Below are 25,851 nucleotides of genomic sequence, written 5' to 3'. Positions count from 1 at the left end.
CTTGGTTGCAGAAGAAGTCCTTGAATATTCTATTGTGGCTTTAACAGCCACTTGACTTGAACCCTATAGAAAATCTCTGGTGAGATTTGAAGAAGGCAGTTGCAGCATGCAAACATAAGAATATCAGTGAACTGGAGGCCATTGCTCATAAGAAATTCACTAAGATTCCTCAGGAACACAAAAACTGGTGTGTGGCTATGCATCTCATTTGCAGCAGGTCATAACAGCAAAAAGCTGCTCTAATAAGTACTAAAAATGCTTGCCATTAAAGGGGTTGAATAATTTTGAGATACAGAAATCTTTAAAAGTTGCATTTTCTGTTGAATTTGGGGAAACCACTTGAAACATTCATTGTGTTGACCTATTTCAAATGCCTTTGTTTGATTTGTTCATTGCAAACAACTGAAAGTTTGTAAATTTTGCTAATCAACCTGATTTGCAGTGAGGTTGAATAATTTTTATTACAACTGTATATTGTGGTAGTTCATGGCAATGCCACAAAGTAATTTGTTAATATAGTCACTCAGGGCTCTCAGCCAGAGGGGCTGAGTAGTTCCAGAAAGTAGGTGCTTTGACTAGGAAAGAGCTGGCTTTGCAGACCTGGATTTGGCATGGTATCCTGGAGCCAGGAGATTTCAAAGAGAATTGGGAGGAGTTGGTGTGGTGTGTGTGCTGGAGGCACACGAGGGCCAAGCCAGGTGTGATGTGTGCTAGAGGCACATGAGGGCCACGCTAAGTGGTGTGTGGTGGAGCCACACAAGGAACAGCTAGGGAGGCTGGGAGAGCCAGGCACACAAACGGTGTGTATGGAATCACATGAGAGCTGTGTGGAAAGCTGCTGTAAGCTGCTAAATGGTACGGAGTACTTCTGAAGAGTTTTGTTAAAAAAAATCCTGGGACATATGGAACATATGCGACAATCTTGAGTTGGTGAGACATTGTAACATGTTCGGTTTGCTGACAGACAAGCCGGCTATTGTGTTGTTGTCCTAAAGAAAACAGTTTTTCTGTTATGGAAGAAATAAAAGACTGTCCTTTTTATGTTTAAACAGCTTCAAGACTGGTCATAAGGTGCTCACCATTGTGTTCATATATATATACTGTATATATATACACCTGTAATATATATATACATATATATATATAAATCTTGACATGATTACCGCTTCCTTGTCTCAATGTTAAACATTTAGGCTGGGTTCACACCTGAGCGTATTTTTTCAGCTCGTTTTTTTCGCGTTGTTTAGCACGTTTTTACGTTCAGTGAAACGCACTTTCACTGGCGGTATGATTTTTTTGGTGTTTTTTTCCTTATTTTCTCTATTGTTTAATTTGTATACATTTTTTTTCACTTTCAAACTTCCCGTCGGCTCCACCCCCTGCGACGCGGCCGCTCGCAAGGGACGGAACCCGGAAGTCGGCAGCCGCCGGAGGACACAGCGGGGATCGCGGACAAGGTAAGACCTGTACGCTGTATTCCTGAGTGTGGCTCGGGGTTACCGCTTTGTTAACCCCCGATCCACACTCGGGAATACCAATGGAAATGCGCGGAAAAACGCCCCAAGAAGCTCCTGTACTTCTTTGGGTGTAGGGCTTTTCCAGTGTTGTAAAACGCCCAGGTGGGAACCATGCCCATAGGCAATCATTGGTTTTCACATGTTGAGCGTTTTACAGCGCGTAGGAACGTGCTGTAAAACGCCCAGGTGTGAACCAGGCCTTAGAGCTATGCATATTTAAGCTATGCTTGTAGGACTAACTTTTCAATGTGTAAGGCTAGCCATAGATATGACACAATCTTTCTATAAACTGAATTGGAGATTTCAGCTGTAAAAGTCAGTGCAAATGTTTATGCACTGAGCAAACACCACTGACACTGATCTTGACTTTGGAAAACAATATTCATTTTTTATAGAGCAATAGTAATAACTGTAAATGGTAGAAAGTTACTCGCACTCCAAAAACTTTTGCAGTCAATATTGACCATCAAAGTGTCACACTGCTTAGCGACGTTACGAGACCATGTGGTCCCTTCTTCAGGCAAACAAAAGTGACACTTTGCGATGCGAAAAAAATGCTGCAAGCACTATTTTTGCAGATCGCACTGGACTGGAACACAAGTACTAATGTGCGGATGGGGGGCATGGCTGCGCTGCCATTGACTTCAATGCACTGCCACGCCACCTCCCGCCCCTGAATGCAGGGAGCCAGCCTGCTTGCTGTCCAGTGCGTTCCAGGGACCGAACGCTCTGTAATGCAGACTCTGTGGTGGGAACCGGCTCTTAGGTAGACTGCTCAGGGATTGGTCAGGGTCAGATGCATATTCATAATCTGGCAATTGATCTTCCCACACTGTATGCTGGAGCCCATCCCAGCAATAGGAAAACAATCTACCAGGTTTAGGGAAAATCCTGCAGAACACAAAATAATCAACCTCCAGACTGACTACAGTCTAGAAATAAACACACTAAATTTAATAGTGACACAGCTATTAGGGGGTTATTCACTAGATCCAAAGGATTTAGCCGAACCTTTGCCAGATTATGACGGTCGGTGGAATCAAGATTGAAATCTCCACACGGATCAGAGAAGCCCGATGCGCTTTTGCAGGCCTCAATAACACATGACATTTGAACCAGATTAGTCTTCGTACAAAGATTTGAACTTTTAACTTTAGTGTGAAATCTGTGCTGCTTTATGCGAGTGAGACATGCAGAGTCTCAGTGAAAACCACACAAAAACTCCAGGTTTTTGTAAACCATTGCCTGTGATACATTATCCATGCCTGGTGGCCACAAAGTTGGATCACTTATGCAGAGCTTCTACGGCGGTGTCACCAAGGACCAGTTGCAACAGAGATCCTAGAGCGTAAATGGAGAGTGATTGGACATACCATACGAAAGGGTGCAAATGAAATCTGTAGACAGTAGGTCGATTGGAATCCCAAATGACAGCGCAGGAGAGGCAGACCCAAGGGCTCCTGGCAGCAAAGCCTATATGATGATATCAAGGCTGTTGAATCAGATCAGATGACATTAATTATTAAACGGGCTAGCTAGCCTGTTTAGGTTACTGAACTTTGTACAATATCATTGTTCCCAGCACTGCCCCATGTAATTAACCATTAGGTCGCTGGGATGCCTTTTTCCGTTGCAAAGATTTTTCTTCGGAGGCTTAGAACAACTCAGACACATATTGTGTTTGTGAGGATGGGTGGGCATCTGGGCATTAAGAAAGCTTTAAGAGGATATGTGACAATCACAGTAGCTAAGGTGTGAAAGTGTAAACTACTTGATATACTTCTTATAATCACCATCAAGACCAGACAACAGTTGGCTCTTGGGAATAAAAGCTTGTTGCCAAAATAGGCTGAAAGCTCACGTAGATTTGGCAAATCCTCATAATATGAAATATACTTATTTTACACAAAACCTTCCATTATTCCCTGCTCGAAAAAAAACTAGGGCTGAAAAAACTAATCGACAAAGTCGATAACAATTGATAATGGAAATCAATGTCACCGTTTTTCATTATCGATTAGTTGGTCGCTTGATTAGTTGGTCTGCTTGCACCCTCACTCCCTCCCCCTCCCCTTCTCTCGCGCCCTTGTGTACACTGTCTGACTGTTCAGGCACTGTCTGAGGATCCGCGGCCTCCTCCTCCTCCCCTGGATGATCGTAGTGGACTGAGGGGATGAATAGAGCCGCCCCGGTGAGCACGGACTGACCGTTCGGGGACCGTTCCGGTTCGGCACCCACGGCCTCCCCCGTGTCTCAGCCTTCTCCTCCTGCTCCCCTCCTCCTCCCGAGCTGCTCATAGTGGACTGTGGATTTGCTGAATAGAGATGCACAACCAGTGTAAGTAGTGTGTACTATGTGTCGTATGTGTTGTATGTATACTATGTGTTGTATGTGTGCTGTGTGTATACTATGTGTTGTATATGTACTATGTGTGCTGTGTGTGTATTATGTGTTATATGTGTGCTGTGTGCGTACAATGTGTTGTATGTGTGCTGTGCGTGTACTATGTGCTGTATATGTACTATGTGTGCTGTGCATGTAGTATATGTGCCATGTGTGTATTATGTGTTGCATGTGTACCGTGTGTGCAGTGAGTGGAGTCTGTGGTATAACAACTGGGCAGGGGTTGGGAAGGAAGACAGTTGCTCTGGGCACAACTATGGAGAGGCACCGGCCTGGCAGCGAACACATTTACGGCCAGTTCACACCATCTCTAGTGCGTTCCAGCATGGTTAGAGGCTGAAATGCACTGGATCGCATAGTGGAAGCCTTCCTGCATTCTGGGGCGGGATGGGGTGTGGCAGTGCCATTCACTATTTTTGGCGATTGCATGCGCGATCGGAACGCGGGCATTGCTGTGCCACACATTCTGGTGCGGGGAATCACACTGCGGCGGGTGGGAGTGTGTGTCTGTGGTGCCATTGACTCCAATGGCTCCGAGACGCCCCCTCCTGCCCCAGAATGCAAGGAGGCTTCCACTATGCGATCCAGTGTATTCCAGCCACTAACTGTACCGGAACTCACTGGAGATGGTTTGAACTGGCCCTAAACTGTGAAGCCCGTGACACACTGCACATGGAATGCAGGTGCTCGCAGTTACCGCGGTTGGCTCTGCCTGTAGTAATTATTGTGAATGGATGTCACCAGCACACCAAATATTTGCGTAGGGTCATTACTGAGCCTGATGAAGGGGACCCTGCGTGGTCCAGATAGCGCTTGTCTGATTGACATGTTTGTTCAATAAATGGACACTTGGTTATTCTGAACGAATATTTGTTGTGCTGGTGATATCCATTCACAATAAACACTGCACATGGAGCCGCATGTAGCAAAGGAAAGAGGTGGTGTGTGTAGCTTTGCGTACAGTCTGTCTGGCAATATCCTCTCCTGTGGTCAGATAGGCGAGAGCTGAGCGTGGCGCGAAATGTAGTAGGCGAGAAATGTAGGAGATGAAAAATGTAGTCTCTAGCCAATCAGCTTACAATCCGCGCATTAGAACGCAGATTCAAGCGTGCAGCCAATCAGCTTTCCCCAGAAAAGGTGTCTGGTGAGAGCAGTCCAGGAGAGAAGTCTGCTTGGTAATGTTTTCCTTCTTGCACAAGTGCTTTCTGTGACATCTGTGCCAGGGATGAGAGCTATGCAGAAAGAATTAATATGATACCCCCCTTAAATAATTAATTAAATCATGAATAATAATGAAATAATACAATGATTCAATACTATTTATTAATGAATAATTAACTAAATAATTAATAATAATAAATAATTAATTGAAAATGTCAATACTTTTTGTACCTGATTAATCGAAAAAATAATTGGTCAACTAATCGATTATGAAAATCAGCCCTAAAAATCCCTACATAATACTGAATGTTTCAGATATACACAGGTTAACCATTGCTGGTGGTAGTTTACATCTGTGTGACATACCCAAAGAGCTCCTGTACGGTATTTGTTTTTTTTATGCATCAAAAAGCGTTAAAGGTCAAATTGAGGACAAGCAGCTCATAAAGCAGCTCATAAAAACTAATTTAACGCAAGTTGATAATGCATGCAAAAATACATGAAAACATGCATGGAAAGGTGTGGATCCCACACAAGAGAGTCCAAGCGCAGAGACATTAATATACAAAGTCACAACTTCAGCAAAGCCTGAATACAGCTGTCAAAAGGTACATAAGCAGTGATGGATGAACCTTAATTTGACATCAACAAGGCTTTAAATATTTAAAACATTATTTAAAAAAAAAAGAATAAATAATGAATCTGCGTATTCTAAACATTACACTTCTTCCTATTATAACAATGAAATGTAATACCCACTGAAGAACAATAGTGCAGGTTCACATTGTATAACCACACGCCCATGACACAAACTGTCATCTTAGTATGATCACTTGAGGTTATTCTGCCATGATAAAATTACATTTATTTCTAAAATATTGTTCTACATGTTGTACGATGCAAATGGAGAGATTTCCAGAAACTCAGGCCACTCAAAAACGTATACTTTAGGGCTCTTACCCACTTTTATTCATCCAAATGTCAAATGAACACTGCATTCTGCCCAAACAGGAGTTGTTTAGCATACCAACGATCACCAATGTCTTTCAGCCTCCTGGTTATTTTGCCACATAGCTCTGTTTATTTAATCTTTAAGAAAAAACTGCCTTAAGGTGGCCATAATCTGTGCGTATGTTGGCCTGCATGGCAGAGACCTTTTTCCTATGCTTTTTTACTTCGGAAATACTTCTGTTGGCCCAGCTACCCGAACAGAATTGAAAGGGGAATTCCCCAGTATGTAACTACTAAATTCTACATATGCCTGCCACCACACTTGCATAATTCCCAAAGGACACTGGAAAGGCGTCTTTATGAGTACGTTTACAAAAACGATGTCTGAGTATTTCAATTTAGGTCACACAAGTCATATTATAATCAGGGCATTTACAGGATGTTAAGGGGACTTCTAATTATTAACATCATTCTTACCCCTTAGCTTGATACAATATAGCAAGTGTACAAGTGAACACAATGTCATTACCAAATCTGCTAGGTAGAGTCTTATGGCCCTATAAAGGCTGGGAAGCTGATCAGGGTTTTACAGAGAACTGATGAAGTAACTATTTTTTTTTTCTCCACCCATAAAGAAAAAAAACATCATTCTTTAAACTCTTCCAGCTTTATGGCCTTTATGGAGTCTCACAGTTGCATTCCCAAAAAGATACTTCAAGGACACTCATCATATAACTCTCTTTAATGTAATAATAAAAGCGACAAACGTTAAAAACATTCAGAACCTGTCCAGACAGTTTTTTTTATGTTTTTAACGTTTGTCACTTTTGAAAAATATTAAAGAGAGCATGGTGCATGTATGCTTGAGCATCTTTTTTGGAGTACATTGAAAACAAGGATTGAAACAAGTGAGCACAAAGATCCACACTGCATTCTGTTGCGTAATGACACAGTAAGATCTCCTGGGGTAACCTCACTTAGCACTAGTTTGTGCCTCCCTCCAAAGTGGCAACAGTGGTTACTGCATTTATATTGTCTTTCTTGCAGTAGCATAACTCTACATGTGCCAACCGATCTTTTTACATCTGAGACAAACATACTTACAAGGCTTGCTGTAATTTACTTTCCTTCCAGTATCGGAGTAGAGCTCCACCCCTCAACCAATCAGGTCCCACGGCATCAACTGATCTCTTCCTCTTTAAGGCGCGAGGTTCAAACAGCCGGCGTCTGTATAATTTGTAAGATGTTGGATCCCTGTCTCACACAGCCGCCTCTCTCCTTTCCTTCTTGAGAACGAGTCTCACCTCATCTCTCTCCTCCTCTGTGACAAGCCAATATTCAAGTGAATCTCGGCACAATCTAGTCCACTGCTGCTGATTGTGTGTGTTCTCAGCACTCTCATCTCTGCAACCAATTGTGAGCTCTTTGAGTGATCCATTATGCAATCTTATTCTTGGGATGCTTTCAAAACCGACACTTTCAATTTAATTTGGCTTTGAAATATTTATGTTTTTAAAGAAGAACTATGGGGTCAGGGCTTTTCCCCATAGTTCTCCTTAGGGTAACGGGAGAACACAAACTAGGGTCCTCCCGTTACCCTAAGCTCAGTATGCCACGAGCTACAGCTCGCGGTATACTGAGACGCTGGAGCGGATCCCGACTTAGACGACGCAATCCGCCCAGCTGCGTGAGTGACAGCTGGCTCTGCCTATCTAGAGGCAGAGCCAGCTGTACCCGCCCCCTCCCCCGTCCGTTCCGCCAGTCATCGCTGGCGGATCGGAGCGGGAGGGGGGAATCCAGCCCCTCCCCTGTCACGGCAGAGAGCCGTGACAGGATCGAGAGGTGAGCGAACGCCGGTATCTGTTCGCTCACCCCCCGATCTACTGAGCCGACCTGTGACAGTCTCATTGGCACAGGTCGGCTAGAACTATGAGGTGAGTGGAAATCACTCATCTCATAGTTCTCCTTTAAGCAGGTATGGGCTGTTTTTATTGGGATCCAATTCCTTTTTGTCCTTTGATACTAGCAATGGGAGGGAAAGATGGTCAGACCTTTCCTTCGCACATTTTTAAAGGGCTTACTACTCCCAGATCTCCCCTTTAGTTTTGCCTAACAGAGCTTGATGCAATTTCTTCAGCCTTTGAACCAAGAGGCTCACAGGGTTTTTCACAAAAGGGTGAAGAGTTTGGAGAAGGCAGGAGAAGTGAACAAGCTAGGACAACATAGATGAACTGGAAAGTGAGCTGAATTGGAGAATTTTTCCAGCTATTTTGGCCAAAATTGTTCACTTCTCCTGTCTTCTCCAAACCCTTTTGTGAATAACCCTGTCATTTTAAGAAAATGTGTCATCTGTACCACTTGCCACAGATGCAGTGGGCCTGGTATCTGAGGCTAGGGCTGCGAGGTAAAGCCCTAAAAAAAAATGACAACTAAAATGCTATAATTATGAAGTAACAGTTGACCTCAAAGGTCTTACTGCAAGAAATTGTGCTCATTACAGAAAGGACCTGCAGACATTTATATGGGTGTGATAAGCCTCCTACACACCACATTTCGGCAGTGAACTAAAGGACTGAAAAAGATTACTATGTGTCCCTTGAGGATCTGATCATTTAGGATCACCTCCTACACATCAGTCAAGCAGTTTGTGAAGGAGCATACGTCTGAGTCTGCCAAAGTGCCAGCAGACATATCAGATACTTACGTAAACACTCGGGTGTGTGACCACTGCAGGGCTCCACTTAGTGGCTGGAGAGAAGGGAAATCACCAACAGCAACCGTTGCAACACCTGGGAGCCAAGCCTTCTAGCAATTAGCCCCTGGAGTTCCTGGTAACAAGACAGCATCAGCTTTAACCCACAGATGCTACACTTGTGGTAAGGACACCTCAGGAACACCTGTCCTAAGCAGAAGACACCAAAATCAGCTGGACAGCACCCATTCTTCTGTGATATTTGTAAGTGGAAAAGCGAGAGGCAACAATACCAACCTACAGACTGTGATGGGGGCAACCAAACCATTACTGGATTTCAAGACACCAATGCAGAAATGATCATTATTTGCCCTAAATTGATGGATGAAAAGGACATCATCCCAGAGAAATTTCTTATGTTCACTGTAGTTGGGGGAACCTGCTTATGAGTACCCTATGCATGGGTTCACAGGAATTGGAGGGCAAGAAGAGGGATACTGGAGTTTTAAGTGGAAAGGTAATTTTAAATAACATTAGATTACAAATGGCTTGTGTGATAATTATATATGCTATATTTTTTAAGGATTTTTTTCATTTTTATATTCTTAAAGTGGAGTTACCCTTTAAGTCATCGCCAAGCATGTAATTGTGTAATTTTGTGTAATTTCATAATTGCCCTTGAAGCCACATGAAAAGGCCCTCTACCTGTTGTATGGTAATTTTTTGATTTTGTTATTAGTACTTCTCCCATGACATTGCCTGGCTTTCTATGCCTTTTGTTTGAGGGTTATTATCCCTACAAATGGGCAAAATTGAATAACAAGATTCAACGTTCCCATTCCCCATTAGACTGATGGGGTTGACTGAAAAGTTTGCAAACATCAGGCATGATTCACAACACAGTTTGCAAACCGAACCCACACAGATTCTCTCTCATCTCTACTCACCAGACTGCCTGTTTTCACCCTTTCGCATCTGTGTCATGACAAATCAGTGTCTGTTTGTCATAGTTTGGACTTTAGCCTTTAAATTCTGGTACATTTAACTGCAGCACAATAGTTTTTAATGGTGGCTGCATTCATTTTCTTTTCTTCATGCTAAGACCATTTTCAGCAAGTGCAGAAAAATACCTGCTGATCTTGTCAGAAATGCAATGTCCTTGTCACTTAAAGTGAGGTAAAAGAAAGCACAGACATTATTATATTTCCTGTGTAAAGTACTAGTATTTGAAGTCCATCCTGTGTGACAAACATGTTTTTTTTTTTGGGGGAGAAATCTAATGCAACCACTACATCTAAGGAATAGGAAGCTGCACTATATTAAAGATTTGTTTTTGGGTTTAGATACACCTTCATCTTGTAATGGCTGTCACCTGTTCCTAATGCTTCCCATTCTCATCCCCACTTCACTGTCACCTGGGTTTGCTGTACCTCCTACATCCAGTATGTATACTGTATAAACTGGTGTATCTCTCATCACTGTCCACCTTATATGTTCTCATTTTCATACATCCTGCAGACTCCTCTGTGTCCAAGGTGCAGGAGGGGGTGAATACTGGTGAATGCACAACACTAGTGAGGGCCAGCTTACACGTGTTCACAACAGTTTGTTTTGTCCGGTGCAGCCATGACACAAGACAGGGCAATTTGCGGTGGTGTGCGCTGAAAAAAAGTATGGCATTAAGTAAGTTTTTTCAGTGCAGTAGTGGAATTGGGTTTAAAGATCTTGTACAAAATAACATTTTAGTTGCACACTTCCTCAGGTGTACAATAAAAGGACAACTTTTTTATAGTTCTTTTTCTCTTGCAAGGGGAACAAGCGCTAATGGTATTGGCCGTGGTAAACCATGCATGGGACACGGACACCTAGGAACAGTCCAGGCAGGTTTGTTCTGCACTTTAATTTAGCAAGGCAGCAAAATAACACAGCTTTTAATGTAGGATGGTATTGCACAGCAAGTCCACAGCATAAAACAAACAAAACATCTGCTTGTCCGAGCCACTAACTCAACTCAGGTCAGCTTCTAACTAAGAGGGTGCCTTGCATCTCTTGTACCTTTCTAGCGGTTTGCCAGCATTCAGTCTTCTGACCCAGCAGCAAGCTCCCACAGCAGTTTTTGACTGACTGGTGAGACACTATCAAATTTTTCAAGCCCTGTATATATATATAGATATAGATATATATCTATATCTATATATATATAAATAAAAAGGCCTGTGGACAGCTGAGATTAATTATGAAGTGTAGCTACCAGGTAAGATATGGATCAAGCAATGGAGGCTTTATCACACCCAAGTCTCTACAAAGTGTCTGGCCTCCAGGACCCAGAACAGAACTTTTAAAGATGCTGAGAAAACAAAAAAAAATATGTTCTACTAGATGTTCTTCTCAAATAATTTCCTGAGACAAAAGGGCTCCAAGGCCAACATCAGAGGCATCCGGTTTTACAAGAAACTCTTGACCAAGGTTGGAAGTGGTTAACACTGGTCCCTTACACAACACTGCCTTCCGCTCTTGAAAAGCTCTGTGCCTCTTCATTTCATTTCACCAGTGGACTTTCTCTCTTTTTTGAGATCAGAAAGTAGAGCTGCTGTAGTAGCAAAGTTAGGCACAATCCCACAGTATCCTACAATCCCTAGAAAGGCTGTAACCTGGGCCAATATTTTTAATTGCTTTATTCTTGTCCATTAAAGGTAGCAAGCAGTAGATATATGCAAAAAGTAAAAAAAAAAAAAAAGATTTAAAAGCGGTTTAAGATCCGAAACTGCTCGGGCGGCCACAAGGCATCTTGGGGCAGGCGCATGTGCAGTTTGGATTTTCGGCCGAGAGCGGAGGCCCGCAGCAGCGCTGGAGAGAAGGCTGAAAAGGACAGAAAGAAGAGTAAGATTGGATTAAGAGACATCATTTAAGGTAAGTGCTTTAATTAACATTGGGGGCAGGGAAACATTTTTTTTGACTTTAATGTCACTTTAAAGTAGCCCATCATTACCCTTTAGTAAGATCAAGGGAGGTAATGTACCTGGTGGATCCCAACCTTTCTGTCAACTTATCCACCTGGGGCATGGGATAAGCACCAACATTTGGGTATTTCATTTAGTATCCTGCAGTAGTTGCAGAACCTCATCTTAATGTGTATTTCCACTTTCACAGCCAAAATGGGATAACATCTATTGTATAATAGTTACACGTTTCCATTCACATAGCATAAGCTAAAAAATAAAATAAATATTTAAAATGCTTCTTGCAGTTTAAATTGATTTTACCTGGGTTAGGGTTTCTTGGCTTCTTAAAGGTTAAAATTGCGACTTGCTTCTCCTTCTTTGCCATGTTGATTCAGCAAGGCAGAAAAAAACCAAAAAGTTTGCAATGTAGGAGGGCTTTGTATAGCAAGCCTTGTCATTAACATGTGAGAAACCTATATGGCACATATAAACTGTCCACAATTCTGCCAGCCAATGCGTTACATTCTGTAAGATGCAATAACTTTTAAGGCCTCATTTCCTCTGACGTGCACAGCCATACAGTGTGCACTCCCATGCAGAAGCCAACGTCCAGGAAGGACAGATGCTGCATATAGTCTTGAGCATGTCCCAGTATTATTTTTTTTCTCCTACATCATTTCTGTAGCGGGAAATAGCTTTTGTTACTCTCTGTGAGTTTTTACCAGGTTTATAAAATTCGTCCAGATGCAGCTGCCGTGAGCAGTGCCTATTGATGTAGGCAGGCCCCAGAGCTACATCTCCCAAGAGCCCTTTTCCTACACACAGTATATAGGCAAGCTCTCGGGAGTCAAGACAGCAGCATTGTTTCACTGGAAATTTGAGCACGGTAAAAGCTAACTAGATTTCTGTCAGATCAACAGGAATTTTTCTGTGCTGGTGGCCTTCTTAAAGGGATAAAACATGGGGATGAGTGCCATATTGCAGAAGTATGTTGATTATTTCTTATTATTTTTGACTGACATTTTTAGGGTAATGATTCACATTTACTTGTTTGCTGCACAGACTGCTGGGTGTGGGTGAGTTTGGGCAATATTCTTTGTAGCTTATTTGTCTATTTAAAATCCAGTATTCAAGTCACAGAGAAGAAAGTAAAAGAAATACAGTACTTTCCAGAGGTTTATTACCTCCAGAGGAACTATTACCTGTGGCAGACAGATTGCGTCCAGGGACAATCATCTATCCTGAACCACAGGTAATAATTCCATGTATGATTAAATGCGGACTGCCACTGACAGGTGCGGCTGCTGTCACCCTGTCATTAACTTGAATAGGCACAATGGTCACATCTGCATGGACACACCTGGGACTCCTGTCGCACGAATCCATAAGTCCTTGCCACAGGAATCCTTGGCCGCACATCATAGCCCTGTGTAAATGTAGCCTAACAGTAAAAAAAAAAACTAATTAGCAAACAAAATAGCTAAATAAAAAGGGGAAGATAGAGTTATTACCTAACCAGGGTTAAAGCAGAACCAAAAATAGATGTAAAAAATCTTCATTAAAATAAAAAAATAAAGAAGCTGCTTTTGTTTTAATATTCGTTTTTATTCAGGCGTTCTTCCCTGCTACTTGTTTTTTTTTGCCCCAGTGTTTTGGCCAGCATCATTTGACTCACTTCCTCTAAGCCCAGACTGTCCTGGACAGTGAAAGCAGAAGCAGCACAGTGATGAGCTCATCTCTCTGTCCCTCTGCTTTTTCCTCCTATCAGCCTGCTTTTTGTACAGCACATAACCTGATTGGCTCATTTTGCTGCTGCTACTTCTTCCTATCGGGCCCTATTCACGCTGGCTACACTTTGCATGTCCCCATAGGGCTGCCTTACACAAGACTAATGCGGCAGATCAAATTCAGGTACTGCTGACATTTAAAAATAAATTTAATGATGTATTCATGATTACAGATCTGCAATAATTTGTGTCCATTATATCTTCGTAGAGGATGGAATTTGTTTTAACAATTGTAGGTTTGCTTCAAATGACATTATGTCCAGAACAAAGGACAAGGCTTTGACATACACATCTGCACTAATTTATGAATTAAGACTGCAAGCTATTTGCAGCCTTCATTTATACAGGTTTCACTGTCACCATTCCTGAGGTACATAGCAGGATGTGACTGTCAAACTGAGAGCCCAGCCCTGCAGATTACACTGGGGGATTGGTTCAGGACAGAATCCAGTTTTTGACAGGGATCACCGATGTAGATTTTCATGAAATATATAGTTCATGGAGGAAGTTGCAGTATTTTATTCTATGATATGTTGTGCATACAAGTCAAGATGAGAAAAAAAGCCCACACACAGTCACATCTTTCAGAACAAGCGGAGGGTTAAAAGGACGGGTGGGGTGAAGGCAAGAGGATATCATTGGGGACAACTATGGGGTGCAAGATGATGTATCAGAACTAGGGATGTCCCGATACCACTTTTTCAAGACCAAGTACAAGTACTGTCCCTCATGTACTTGCCGATTCCAATTACCGATACTTTTCTTAAAGGGACATGCAACATTTTTTCTAAAACAATACAGACTAATGATTAGGCAGCCTCTAAATATGGAGTGGTTAATCGCAGGCAGCCTGTGGTTATGGAGGGGTTAATCGCAGGCAGCTGTAGTTATGGAGGGGATAATCACAGGCAGCCTGCGGTTATGGAGGGGGTTAATCGCAGGCAGCCTGCGGTTATGGAGGGGATAATCGCAGGCAGCCTGTGGTTAATCGCAGACAGCCTGCGGTTTTTGAAAGGGATAATCGCAGGCAGCCTGCGGTTATGGAGGGGATAATTGCAGGCAGCCTGCGGTTATGGAGGGCATTTTCTGGTGCTAGAGGGGTTTAGGCAGACTGTGGTAATGGAGAGGATAATGGCAGGCAGCCTGTGGTTATGGAGGGGGTTAATCGCAGGCAGCCTGCGGTTATGGAGGGCATTTTCTGGTGTTGGAGGGGTTTAGGCAGACTGTGGTAATGGAGAGGATAATGGCAGGCAGCCTGTGGTTATGGAGGGGATAATCGCAGGCTGCTGTAGTTATGGAGGGGATAATCGCAGGCAGCCTACGGTTATGGAGGGGATAATCGCAGGCAGCCTGCGGTTATGGGGGGGATAATTGCAGGCAGCCTGTGGTTATGGAGGGCATTTTCTGGTGTTGGATGGGTTTAGGCAGACTGTGGTAATGGAGAGGGTAATGGCAGGCAGCCTGTGGTTATGGAGGGGGTTAATCGCAGGCAGCCTGCGGTTTTTGAAGGGGATAATCGCAGGCAGCCTGCGGTTATGGGGGGGATAATTGCAGGCAGCCTGTGGTTATGGAGGGCATTTTCTGGTGTTGGATGGGTTTAGGCAGACTGTGGTAATGGAGAGGGTAATGGCAGGCAGCCTGTGGTTATGGAGGGGATAATCGCAGGCAGCCTGCGGTTATGGAGGGGATAATCACAGGCAGCCTACGGTTATGGAGGGGGTTAATCACAGGCAGCCTGCGGTTATGGAGGGGATAATGGCAGGCAGCCTGCGGTTATAGAGGGGATAATCGCAGGCAGCCTGCGGTTATAGAGGGGATAATCGCAGGCAGCCTGTGGTTATGGAGGGGATAATCGCAGGCAGCCTGTGGTTATGGAGGGGTTAATCGCAGGCAGCCTGCGGTTATGGAGGGCATTTTCTGCTGTTGGAGGGGTTTAGGCAGACTATGGTAATGGAGAGGATAATGGCAGGCAGCCTGTGGTTATGAAGGGGGTTAATCGCAGGCAGCCTGCGGTTATGGAGGGCATTTTCTGCTGTTGGAGGGGTTTAGGCAGACTATGGTAATGGAGAGGATAATGGCAGGCAGCCTGTGGTTATGAAGGGGGTTAATCGCAGGCAGCCTGCGGTTATGGAGGGCATTCTCTGGTGTTGGAGGGGGTTAGGCAGACTGTGGTAATGGAGAGTGTAATGGCAGGCATTCTGTGGTGGAGGAGAGCGTAAGGAAGCCAATGGTGATGGAGGGGTTAATAACAGGCAGCCTTGCTGTACGGACCTCGGGTGTAGCAGCTCCGGAGGAACGTGTATGTGAGGAAGCCCCATCTCTGGGATGGGGGAGGGGGGAGCTTTCACAGACACACAGATGGACACACTCACCAGATAAGAAGATCTAGCTGCAAAGCAGAGCGCCCGTGGCCCGGTATCAGGCTCCCAGCTGATATGCCATGCTTTCTTGCACCTCCGTTGCTCTCCTGGCCATGCTGTGGGAGGAGCTTCTGTGAGGTCCTAGTTTAACTGCCCGTACAAGCGCGGTACCTCGCGGCAGCCTGAAACTATTTTAAAAATTAAAGTGCCGGTATCTGCGCTATGTATCTGGGTATTTTCACAAGTACAAGTACTTGTGAAAATGCCCTGTATCGGCCCCGATACCAAAGCTAGAATCGGTATCGGGACATCCCTAATCAGAACTACACACTTTGGTTAAAACCACATGCCAAACAATTAGTAGAGCCACAGGTAAAGGTGGGTGAAGTTATCTATCGTCACAGTTTTTCTGTATAGGTCTCATTGGATCTAGTCCTTCAACCCCCTATCCGTAAGTGAGGCCAGCCATTAAAGGACCAATAAAGAGACTTTGTGAAGAGGCAGGGCCATACAGAAGAAAATAAGAAGTGTACATATAACTTAAGCTCCCTATAGCTCTGGATCTACTAAATATTTTGGCATGCGGATTTCACTGATGGTAACCTAAATATTAGAATGTATCATGTGTTACAAAGTTAGAGTCCTTCGTGTACTCAAGATGTCCTGAGCAGAGAGTCCATTGTGCCCTTTTCTCTCTTATAATAGCTATTTTACTATACAAGGTTTAATCCAAAACTCCTTTGGTTTAATCAGTTGGCCAAGAATGAAACTCCTTAAAGGGAAGTTAACTTTTTATCCTTGTTACACAGTATTTGTTATGACACAAAGTGCACTATGTTGTTATCAGCCATATTAGCCTAAAGAAGGTTTACCAGAGGCTAATGGGATTAATGGGTAGGAAATCAGGTGTATCTAAAAAACATGTCTTTCCCAAGGTCTAGAGATTCCATAACATATAAACCGATATATACTGTAGGTAGACAGACAAGTAGAACAAGAAAGGAACCTAAAGCACCATAGAAACATGGTTAAGCAAAACAAACAGGGGACTTACGTTCAAGAGAACATAGAAAGCGCATTGATGTGGGGTGGTGGAGGGTATAGAGGTGTGTTTGATCAGTAAATATTCTTACAGAAGCTGGGGTGTTGATACAAGAGTAGAAAGGCCTCTGACAGATTCTGAGCTCCCCCCCCCCCTTTTCCGGTAGAGCGCAGCCACGGATAGGACTCAGGTCACAAAACTTTCCAAATATCCTCTGACAGATTCTGTATGAGGGTTTAGCTACAGTTATCTACATTCCCGTTACAGTGTTTCAGTGTTGTTTGTATTAAAAGTTCCCCAATCTATAACACGTTTTTAGCCAAAAGATTATCATGATTATACATCTTTGGATATAGAAGATGAAAACATGCATTTCAACTATGTTTGCCTTCAAATGAATCCCTGTGTCCAAGGACCTGGAGCTCCTTGGTTGCTAGGCCTAGGCTATACACAGGATATTGATATTTTCCCAATTTAAGACTAATCCCTACTGGTACTAAGCACTGCCCTCTGTCATTCAATTATCAAATGTCAGAATTTTAACTACCCACTGAGGCTTAGTCAAATACCAAAGCCTCTACTGCCCACTGATGGTATGGAATTTCATAGTTTAGTGACAGGTGGTGTGACTCTGGATCTGGAGGGAAAGGGGCTTAATGGCTGAATCGTTACTTGGAAAGAAGTCAAAGCCCTGGGTACAAACTAAGCGTAGGACCCAAAGGGCTCCTTAGGGGCACAGAGACTGATTGTCAGGCTAAAACAGATGCTTGCAAGCACTTTGAGGGTGCTTATACTTCATATTCTCATGTTTAATTCCAAGTTAATACCTGGGTCCCTCTGGAGTCCTTTGGATCCTAGGCCCAGGATGACTTGGAGAGAAGTCAAGACTCTGTTTACAGCCTGAGCCTGGGATCGAAGATGCTCCTCGGGGACATAGATAGAACATTCTCTGCATCCCTCTCGATCTATTTGATCATGGACCCAGGCTCACAGCCAGAATCTTTTTCTCCACATTGATATTGAGCTTCTTGTGCTTGGTTGTACCCATGTCATTTTTCTGCAAATGCCAGAGCCTTTTCTGCCTGCTTAGAATCATATGAATTCAAGAGCCTCTACTGTCTACTGAGAGTAGGCACTAGGAATGGGACAAGCCTAATCTCGACTTGGAGATGGAGATTGGGCCTATTATTCAAGGGGCTCCACAGGGACACAGGGATTGATTTAAAGATTAACACAGGTACTTAAGGCATCACAAGTTGAAGTCAGACTTGCGTTAATAAATTAGAAAATACCTCCACTTCAAAATCAAGTAATATGTTTATGGTTGATGGACTTCGGGATGGAACTTCAGGGTGGAGGACAAAGACTGAAGATAGGTGGGGTTTGTGTGGAATAAAAGTGTTTCCAAGGCATTACTTTTGTTGTCATGATAAACAGAATATGCCCTCACCAGAAAGCCTTGTTTGTCCAAATAAAAAGATGGTCTATAGAACTATAGTACTCAATGATGCTTTTATGTGTCGTTGACTGATGCTGTCAACATATCTTTTTTTCATAAATTTACAACATCATGTCCTCTACTGTGTACTGAGAATTTGACCTTTCACAGTTGACTGAAAAGGGGGTAGGCTTAGCACGGGGCATGTTAGAAGCCGAATCTTGACCGGAAAGACATCAATGTGCCGTGTGCAGCTTGGGCCTGTTATCGAAGGGGCTCCAGAGGTACACAGGAGTTGACTGTAAGAAAATAAAGGTACTTAAGGTACCCCAAGCTGAGATCAGGCTCACGTTAATAAATAAAAAAATTACCCCCACCTCATAATCTGAGTAATATGCTGAAGGCTGATGGACTTCGGGTAGAACCTGAGGACATAGATTGAAGGTAGGTGGTGTTGGGGTGGAACAAAAGTGTTTTCCTTGGCTATTTGAAATCTGGAACACTTGTTTATGGGCCAGCACAGCTGAATATAATCACAGCATCTACTGTAAAATAAACAGATTTTTCTTTTAATTTCCAGGTGTACAGGCCAATCAAGTCAACCAAATGTGCAGGTTGAACTACAATTTTGTGACTCATTCTGTCAAAAGGTGTATAGGAAACCTCATTCTAAAAATGCTAGGTACGTGGCCATGTGTGTGTCACACATGTAGATCAGAAAGGTCAGTTTGGAAGCCACTGTATCAGCATGTCAACTGCGTAACTAGCATTTTCAAAAGTTGAGGTCAACCATGGCAGCTTAAATGTGATGTTTTCATTGTGGTCTGTGTCGCTATTGGGGGACATTTTACCTCACTCCCTTTTGGGAATGGAAGTAAGAGGAAATTGTTCCAGAGAGCACAACAACTGTAAGAGAGGTAAAATGGGGAAGCGCCGGAAGCCCTGTCAGGATCTTATTGATGTATGTGTCTTCCTGACCCAGCGACAACCACTTCAATCATTCCTTGTCCTTCTGTCACAGGGACTAATGGGTTGGTTGGACAACAAAAAAAGAAACCTTTCCCCAAATCTATCCAAAACTTAAAACAAAGTTTTGGCTGAAATCTGGCTTGAGTTAGTATGTGATTGGGGAAAATCTAGAAACTGTCAAGTTTTATTTCTGTCTGTGCCCCTAATGGAGAGATTTCTCTGATTTACTCAGCAGGAAGTAGGGATGGAAAATTTACCTATCAGGGACACAGTAGAAACATTATTTATATTCTGTTTTTCCTTGCATGATGCTTCTGTGAAATGCTAGGAGAGGTAGCTACACATTTATCTCTGCTTTTAATCCAGCAGATACAAATGTTCATTTATCCTCATTTACTGGTCACTCAGAACATCATCAACAATTACATGGAAACACAACAAAAAACCCATTTCACTGATTACCAGATGCTTCACAACAATGAAGAATTTAGGAACAATGATTTTCTTTTTTATGCTATCACCAAACGTTATAACTGTACAACTTGTATACAATTAGTTCCTTTTGTAGCATCTTACTTTAAAATATATCATATTTTTTTTTTAACCTTTTCAATCCAGTAATTCAACTGCTGTTCTGTTCTTTTTTTATTTATAGTATAGAATTATAAATCAAATAGGTACACAAATATTATAAGTAGGGATGCACCAATACAGATACTAGTATTGGTATTGGTGCCAATACCAAGTATTTGGGTGAGTACTCGTACTCGCCCAAATGCTCCTATACCTTCTCCGACACCAGAACTTCCGGTCAGAGGAAGATCTCCTCTGCCTAGCAGTGCCGTAGGGGAACATGGAGCCAGCTTCCCATGCAATCAGGAAGCTGGGCAGCGAATAAGGACCAGCCTCCAGGCTTCCTGATTGGTTGGGAAGCCAGCTCCATGCTGATCGGCCAGGAAGCCGGCTTCCCGGCCAATCAGCATCGAGGCTGCCATACAGCCAGCTCAATGCTGATTGGCTAAGAAGCCAGCTTTCCAGTCAATCAGCATGCAGCCAGTTTCCCGGCCAATCAGGAGGCTGGGAGGCGGGCCATTACTTGCCGGCTTGCTGCCTGATTGGCCGGGAATCTGGCTCGATGCTGATTGGCCAATCACAATCAAGCCAGCCTAACAACATGGGGCTGGCTTTCTGGGCAATCAGGAAGCCGGGTGGCATGCGGTTGAAATTGATCATCGATATTACCGCATTTATGATTAGAAAGTTGAATGAATGTTCTGGAATCGATTTAATTTGTTCAAAATTCTAAACGAGTATACCCTATTTTTAGGGAATGTGGTGAAAAGTTTGTTTGCAGAGATTACCCATTCATATGCAAGGAAAACTGAGAAAAATTGTATTTTTGAGTGCACGATTGGATCATGAAAGTCAGCAAAGCTTCAGCTCACAAAGCAAAGGGAAAATTTGTTTGCAAAGTAAAAATTAACTTTGATTCATCAGTCAACAGGACACTGCTCCAGAAGGCCTGGCCATTGTCTTTCATGGCTCCGAGCGCCAACAATCATCCCACGTTCAAAGGCTGTTAAATCGCGTTGTTTACCCATATCTTCAGAAAAATAATCACTTCTACTGTCGTGGTAAACAACCTGCTTCCCTATTTATAATGGTCTGGCCCTCTAGCAAGTTTTACTTAGCACACCTCATTAGGAGGGTTAAATTGATGCAAGATACTTGGCTCCAACTGTTGCAAGAGTTAACTGCAAATCCCACAATCATATCTCGGTATTTCAGGGAGACGTCTTTTAGTTTCAAATGTACAGTTCATTGGTTGAATTTGCTGGGTCAACCCGTTCTGGACAATTTAGCAGTCTTTTGAAATCTTTTCAATTTGTAGATTATTTCATTTATGGTGGAGTGATTGCTTTCAAATCCTTTGGTAATCTGTTTGACTCCCTTACCAGACTCATTCGCATCCACAACCTTGCAGAGCTCTTTTGTTCTTGGCATTATGACACCACTCATGCTAATATCAAAGAGAACACCAGACACTAGCTAACTGAAGTTTAAATAACACAGATTCTATGTACATACCCCCCTAAGGAGATCTCAATTATTGGCAATTAATCTAGCATACCTTATTCCAATTTAATGGATTTGAAGGGGTGGTAAATGTAGAGGTATACTTACTTTTTTCATGTGACAAATCTGGATATTCATTAATTTAGAATATGAGAATAACTACACCTATTTTATGTGTAAATTGCTCAAGTATGTCACTTTTATCTCTAGGCATTGTTTGAAAGAAGGTCTAAGGTTTGCTTCTTTAAATATGTTAAAAAAATGTAACAAAAAAAAATGGTGTATACTTGCTTTCTCACACAACTGTAAAAATATAATATAATGCAGGGCTCAAAATTTCCACTCGCCCGTGGAAATTCAGTCAGGCACGCGGTCACGGATCGCGTACCTGACTATGAGAGCAGCCGCTCCTTGCTGTCCTGTCCTGGCTCCGTTCCTTTCGGCCGGAGCTCTGACAGTTCTGAGCCCCGTTCAAAAGGATGGATATGGTGGGGCAACTGGTGGCGAGTAACTCTTAAGGCCTGGCTAGTAGCTCAGGACTTGAAATTTTGAGCCCTGATATAATGTACAAACATTTCTTTAAAAAAACATAATTGAATACTATAGTCACTTCGTTCTTGTCATGATAAGACAACTGATAATTACCTGTGTCCTTAACAACAACTGAAAACAGTGCCTACAGCTTTCTCTTGCCTGGCTCTCTGACCGTCTTAACTACAATGACTTCCTGATTTCTGTAATTATCACTGTATATTTAAACTTCTCAAAGCTCAACTCCACTCAGATTAGGACAGAGTGAAAACAGTAAATCATCGCCCAATATTTTATATTTCTCTGTGGCTTTTGTAAACAGTAGATATAGGCAAAAAGTTTTTAAAAACAAAAACAAAACGCTTTAACAGCGGTTTAAACTTACCCTGTTTTCGTTGCGCGCTCACGCCCGAAAATCTGAAACTGCTCGGGCGGCCGCAAAGCATCTTGGGGCGGGTGCATGCGCAGTTCGGATTTTCGGCCGGGAGACCAGCAGAGACGCAAGGTAAGTCTTACGGACGCGTGCACCCGCATGCAGACACCGCTGGATCGGAAGTGCCAGCAAGCACAGAGGAGTCAGCGCTGGATCGGAGAGCCGCCGCACCGCTGGAGGGACAGATGAAAACATCAGGAAAGAAGAGGAAGATCGGATTAAGAAACCTCATTTAAGGTAAGTGCTAACATTAACATTGGGGGGAGGGAAACATTTTTTTGACTTTAATGTCACTTTAACAGAGGTTCTAACTTTCCATTAAAGAGTTTTTGTTGCTGTGGTTGTCCCCAGCCCCCAGGTTTCTTTTCACTTCCTGTTTCTTGTTACCAGAACAAGAATTGAAAGGAAAATCACAGAACTTTCTCTGTCTGGTCTGCTCCTCTGCTGATTGCCAGCAGACAGTGGGTAGGTGCAATAGCCAGCCTGCTATTGGCTATTACAATTTGAAAGAGCCAATAGCAGGCTGGTTATTGCACCCGACCACTGCCTTCTGTTTGCATTCAGCTGCCATCTGCAGAATCTAGCTGCCGGCAGATGAATGGGGCATGGGGAGGCTCCCCTTCACTGCCATCACTAGTAGGGGGAGACTGATATCAGGCCCACTGTCTGCTGTGTACATTTAGCTGCCAGATGCGGAAACTTCAAGATTCCGCAGCTGGATGTAAACTGAATATCGGTACCTGATAACTGATATTGGCATGAAAGGTTGCCCATATTCGGTATCGGTTCTGAAAACAACATATCTCTGTACAAACAGACCACAGATGGCCTAAAACAGTCAGCCCCTGCATGCATTAACATTTAAACCTTTTTTCCTCCCTCATTACAAATGATCCCGATTCTCAAATAGATGTGGAAAGCAGGATGTGTGTCTCTAGAGATCCTTAAAGGAGAACTATGACATGAGTGATTTCCACTCACCTCATAGTTCTAAGCCGATCTGTGACAATGAGACTGTCACAGGTCGGCTCAGTAGATCGGGAGGTGAGGGAACACATACCGGGTTCCCTCACCTCTCGATCCTGTCACGGCTCTCTGCCGTGACAGGGGGAGGGGCTGGATTCCCCTCTCCCCGCTCCGATCTGCCAGCGCTGACTGGCGGAACGGACGGGGGAGGGGGCGGGTACAGCTGGCTCTGCCTCTAGATAGGCAGAGCCAGCTGTCACCCACGCAGCTGGGCGGATCCCATCATCTAAGTCGGGATCCGCTCCAGGTGCGGCGTCTCAGTATACCGCGAGCTGTAGCTCGCGGTATACTGAGCTTAGGGTAACGGGAGGACGCTAGTTTGTGTCCTCCCGTTACCCCAAGGAGAACTATGGGGAAAAACACTGACCCCATAGTTCTCCTTTAATGCCTCCTGGTTTGAAGACATGCTCTCTGCTTTGTAGCTGAATTTTAAACAGGGACTGTTTCTAGCAGTTTATAAGTTTTTTCGCCAGAAATTATGTGTGCAGTGCAACAGAGAAATCTTAAATGGTGACTTCAGGCATTGAGGCTATTTCATTTAAAAAGGTATGTGGGACAATGCCTTCCTTGTTCTCAGTCCACATCTGCAGCTACAGTGCACACACAGTCAAGGTTAATGTAAACAGAGCAATCTTTACCCTGGCCAAAGCCTGCCATGACAGGTCTTACAGCACAGAGAAAGAAAACACAAAGGTAAGAGGGTAGTTTGGCTTTAGAATTCTTAGATGGATTAAGGGCATGTTCAAACGACGTTCCGTTTTCTGTGCTGACCTGATCCGTACACTCCTGCACTAAAAATGCATCCCAATGTATCCCTATGTTTTTTTATGGGCTACAGTTCTCACGTGCGTTCAGGTTACGACAGAAAAAATACTGCATGTCACATTTTGTCTGGTCAGGAAACGCACGAACGCGGCAAAAACGGAAACGGAACGGAAACAGAACGCAATGCAGCTAAGCAAAAAAAAAGATAGACAGACAGGTTGGGGTAGAGGTAAAGACATGAACTACAAACATTTTGAACATGCCCATTACCTTGCCATGGACATACGAGTAAAGGAAAAAAATGTATCCGGGTGAGCTTGCAAATCCTCATACAAACTCCAGAACTGACCCTTGGAGTCCCGGAGCCTCAAGATCGGGTGTACCCAATAACGACGTCTCCTGCAAGCTCGTTCTCTGCAGATAGCTGTAGCCAGCACCATCAACATGCCTGCAAACATGTGATACATGTCTGATCACCAGCTTTACATACACCAGTGGTTCTCAACCTTTCTAGGGCTGGGACCCCTTGGTAACATTTGCCAAGTTGTGGTGACCCCCAACGGTAAAATTTAGGGATGACGTGGCTGCTGCAGCGACATCTGGCGGCGTGTCGGGAGAACTGACACTGCTGAGCTAGGAGGGCTGAGGAAGACTCTCACCTAGCACAGCAGAAAATGACACAGTGACCCACAGGTTGAGAACCACTGACATACACAAAGGGAAGTAGATGTTACGAGAGGGCGGAAGTGACCCCAGAGGAAGAATCTGCATACTGACAGCCCCACGGCTTGAAAAAACAAAACTGTCAGCATCCGGACCGAAAACGCATCAAAAACGCACTGCATGAGTAGCACCGCGTCTGCAGATCCGCACCTGATCCGGACCTGATCAGGACCTGAAAATCATGTAAACAGGGCCCTAAAAGAGCCAACATGTTTGAAAATTATCATCTTTTAACCGCTAATTCCTGATATTTCACAGCTCATGTATGGAACTGTATAATTCACGGAACCATCCTTGGACCATATTTTGTGAAAAAGCATTTGTAGCATCCAGTGTCGACCACACCATTTTTGCTGCCTGAGGCATGCAGGGGGTGGGAATGTTGCTGCTGTTTGAGTGACACCGTCATCCCTGCCCAGTTCCTGCCAACCAGTGACATCACTGGTTGGCAGGAGCTGGACGGGACACAAGCCAGAGCGTCCCAGGTTGCTAAGAGCTGAGGGGGGAGATGTGTATGGCCCTTACACATGTTCTTAGCAACTTGGGATGCTCTAGATGGAAATGGGCTGGCAGGCACATGGCAAGCATTGTGCAGCTCTGCCTGCCACCCTTCAGATCACCCAAAGAGGTGCCACCTAAGGCAACAGCCTCAGACTGCCTCAATAAAAGGACGGCCCTGGTAGCATCACTGTTAATAAGAATTAGTTGTGTAACAAAACACCATAAACCTGATATGGAGGATGACATTCTCTAAATCGTGAACTGCATATTAGTTATGGGACAGTGATGTTACTTATAGTAAAAATGGTTTCGCTTCAGTTGACTGGAATTAACCAGTTGACATCCGCGGTGTTAAACCCCCTTCCCATCCAGGCCATTTTTCAGTATTCAGCGCTGCGGTACTTTAACTGACATTTATTCCGTCATGCAGCGCTGTACTGAAATGAATTTTATACCCTTTTTTGGGGACAGATAGAGCTTTCTTTTGGTGGTATTTATTCACCACTGGGGGTTTTATTTTTTTACTATATTAAC

At 43.6% G+C, this 25,851-nt stretch overlaps 1 protein-coding gene across 1 annotated transcript in view; it reads right to left on the bottom strand.

The window, feature by feature from the left end:
• Positions 1–3,571: 3,571 nt before the first annotated feature.
• BBS10 (Bardet-Biedl syndrome 10) overlaps positions 3,572–25,851 on the bottom strand; it is a 50,144-nt gene continuing 27,864 nt past the window's right edge. Inside the window, exon 3 of the mRNA XM_018572663.1 lies at positions 3,572–3,831. Coding sequence (XP_018428165.1) covers positions 3,572–3,831 — 260 coding nt within the window. The remainder of the gene's footprint in view (positions 3,832–25,851) is intronic.

The sequence above is a fragment of the Nanorana parkeri genome, unplaced genomic scaffold (assembly GCF_000935625.1).
Source record: "Nanorana parkeri isolate BGI_ZX_2015 unplaced genomic scaffold, ASM93562v1 scaffold45, whole genome shotgun sequence".
Classification (NCBI taxonomy): domain Eukaryota; kingdom Metazoa; phylum Chordata; class Amphibia; order Anura; family Dicroglossidae; genus Nanorana; species Nanorana parkeri.
Note: the sequence above shows the minus strand (reverse complement) of the source record. Positions and strands in the feature narration are given on the sequence as shown.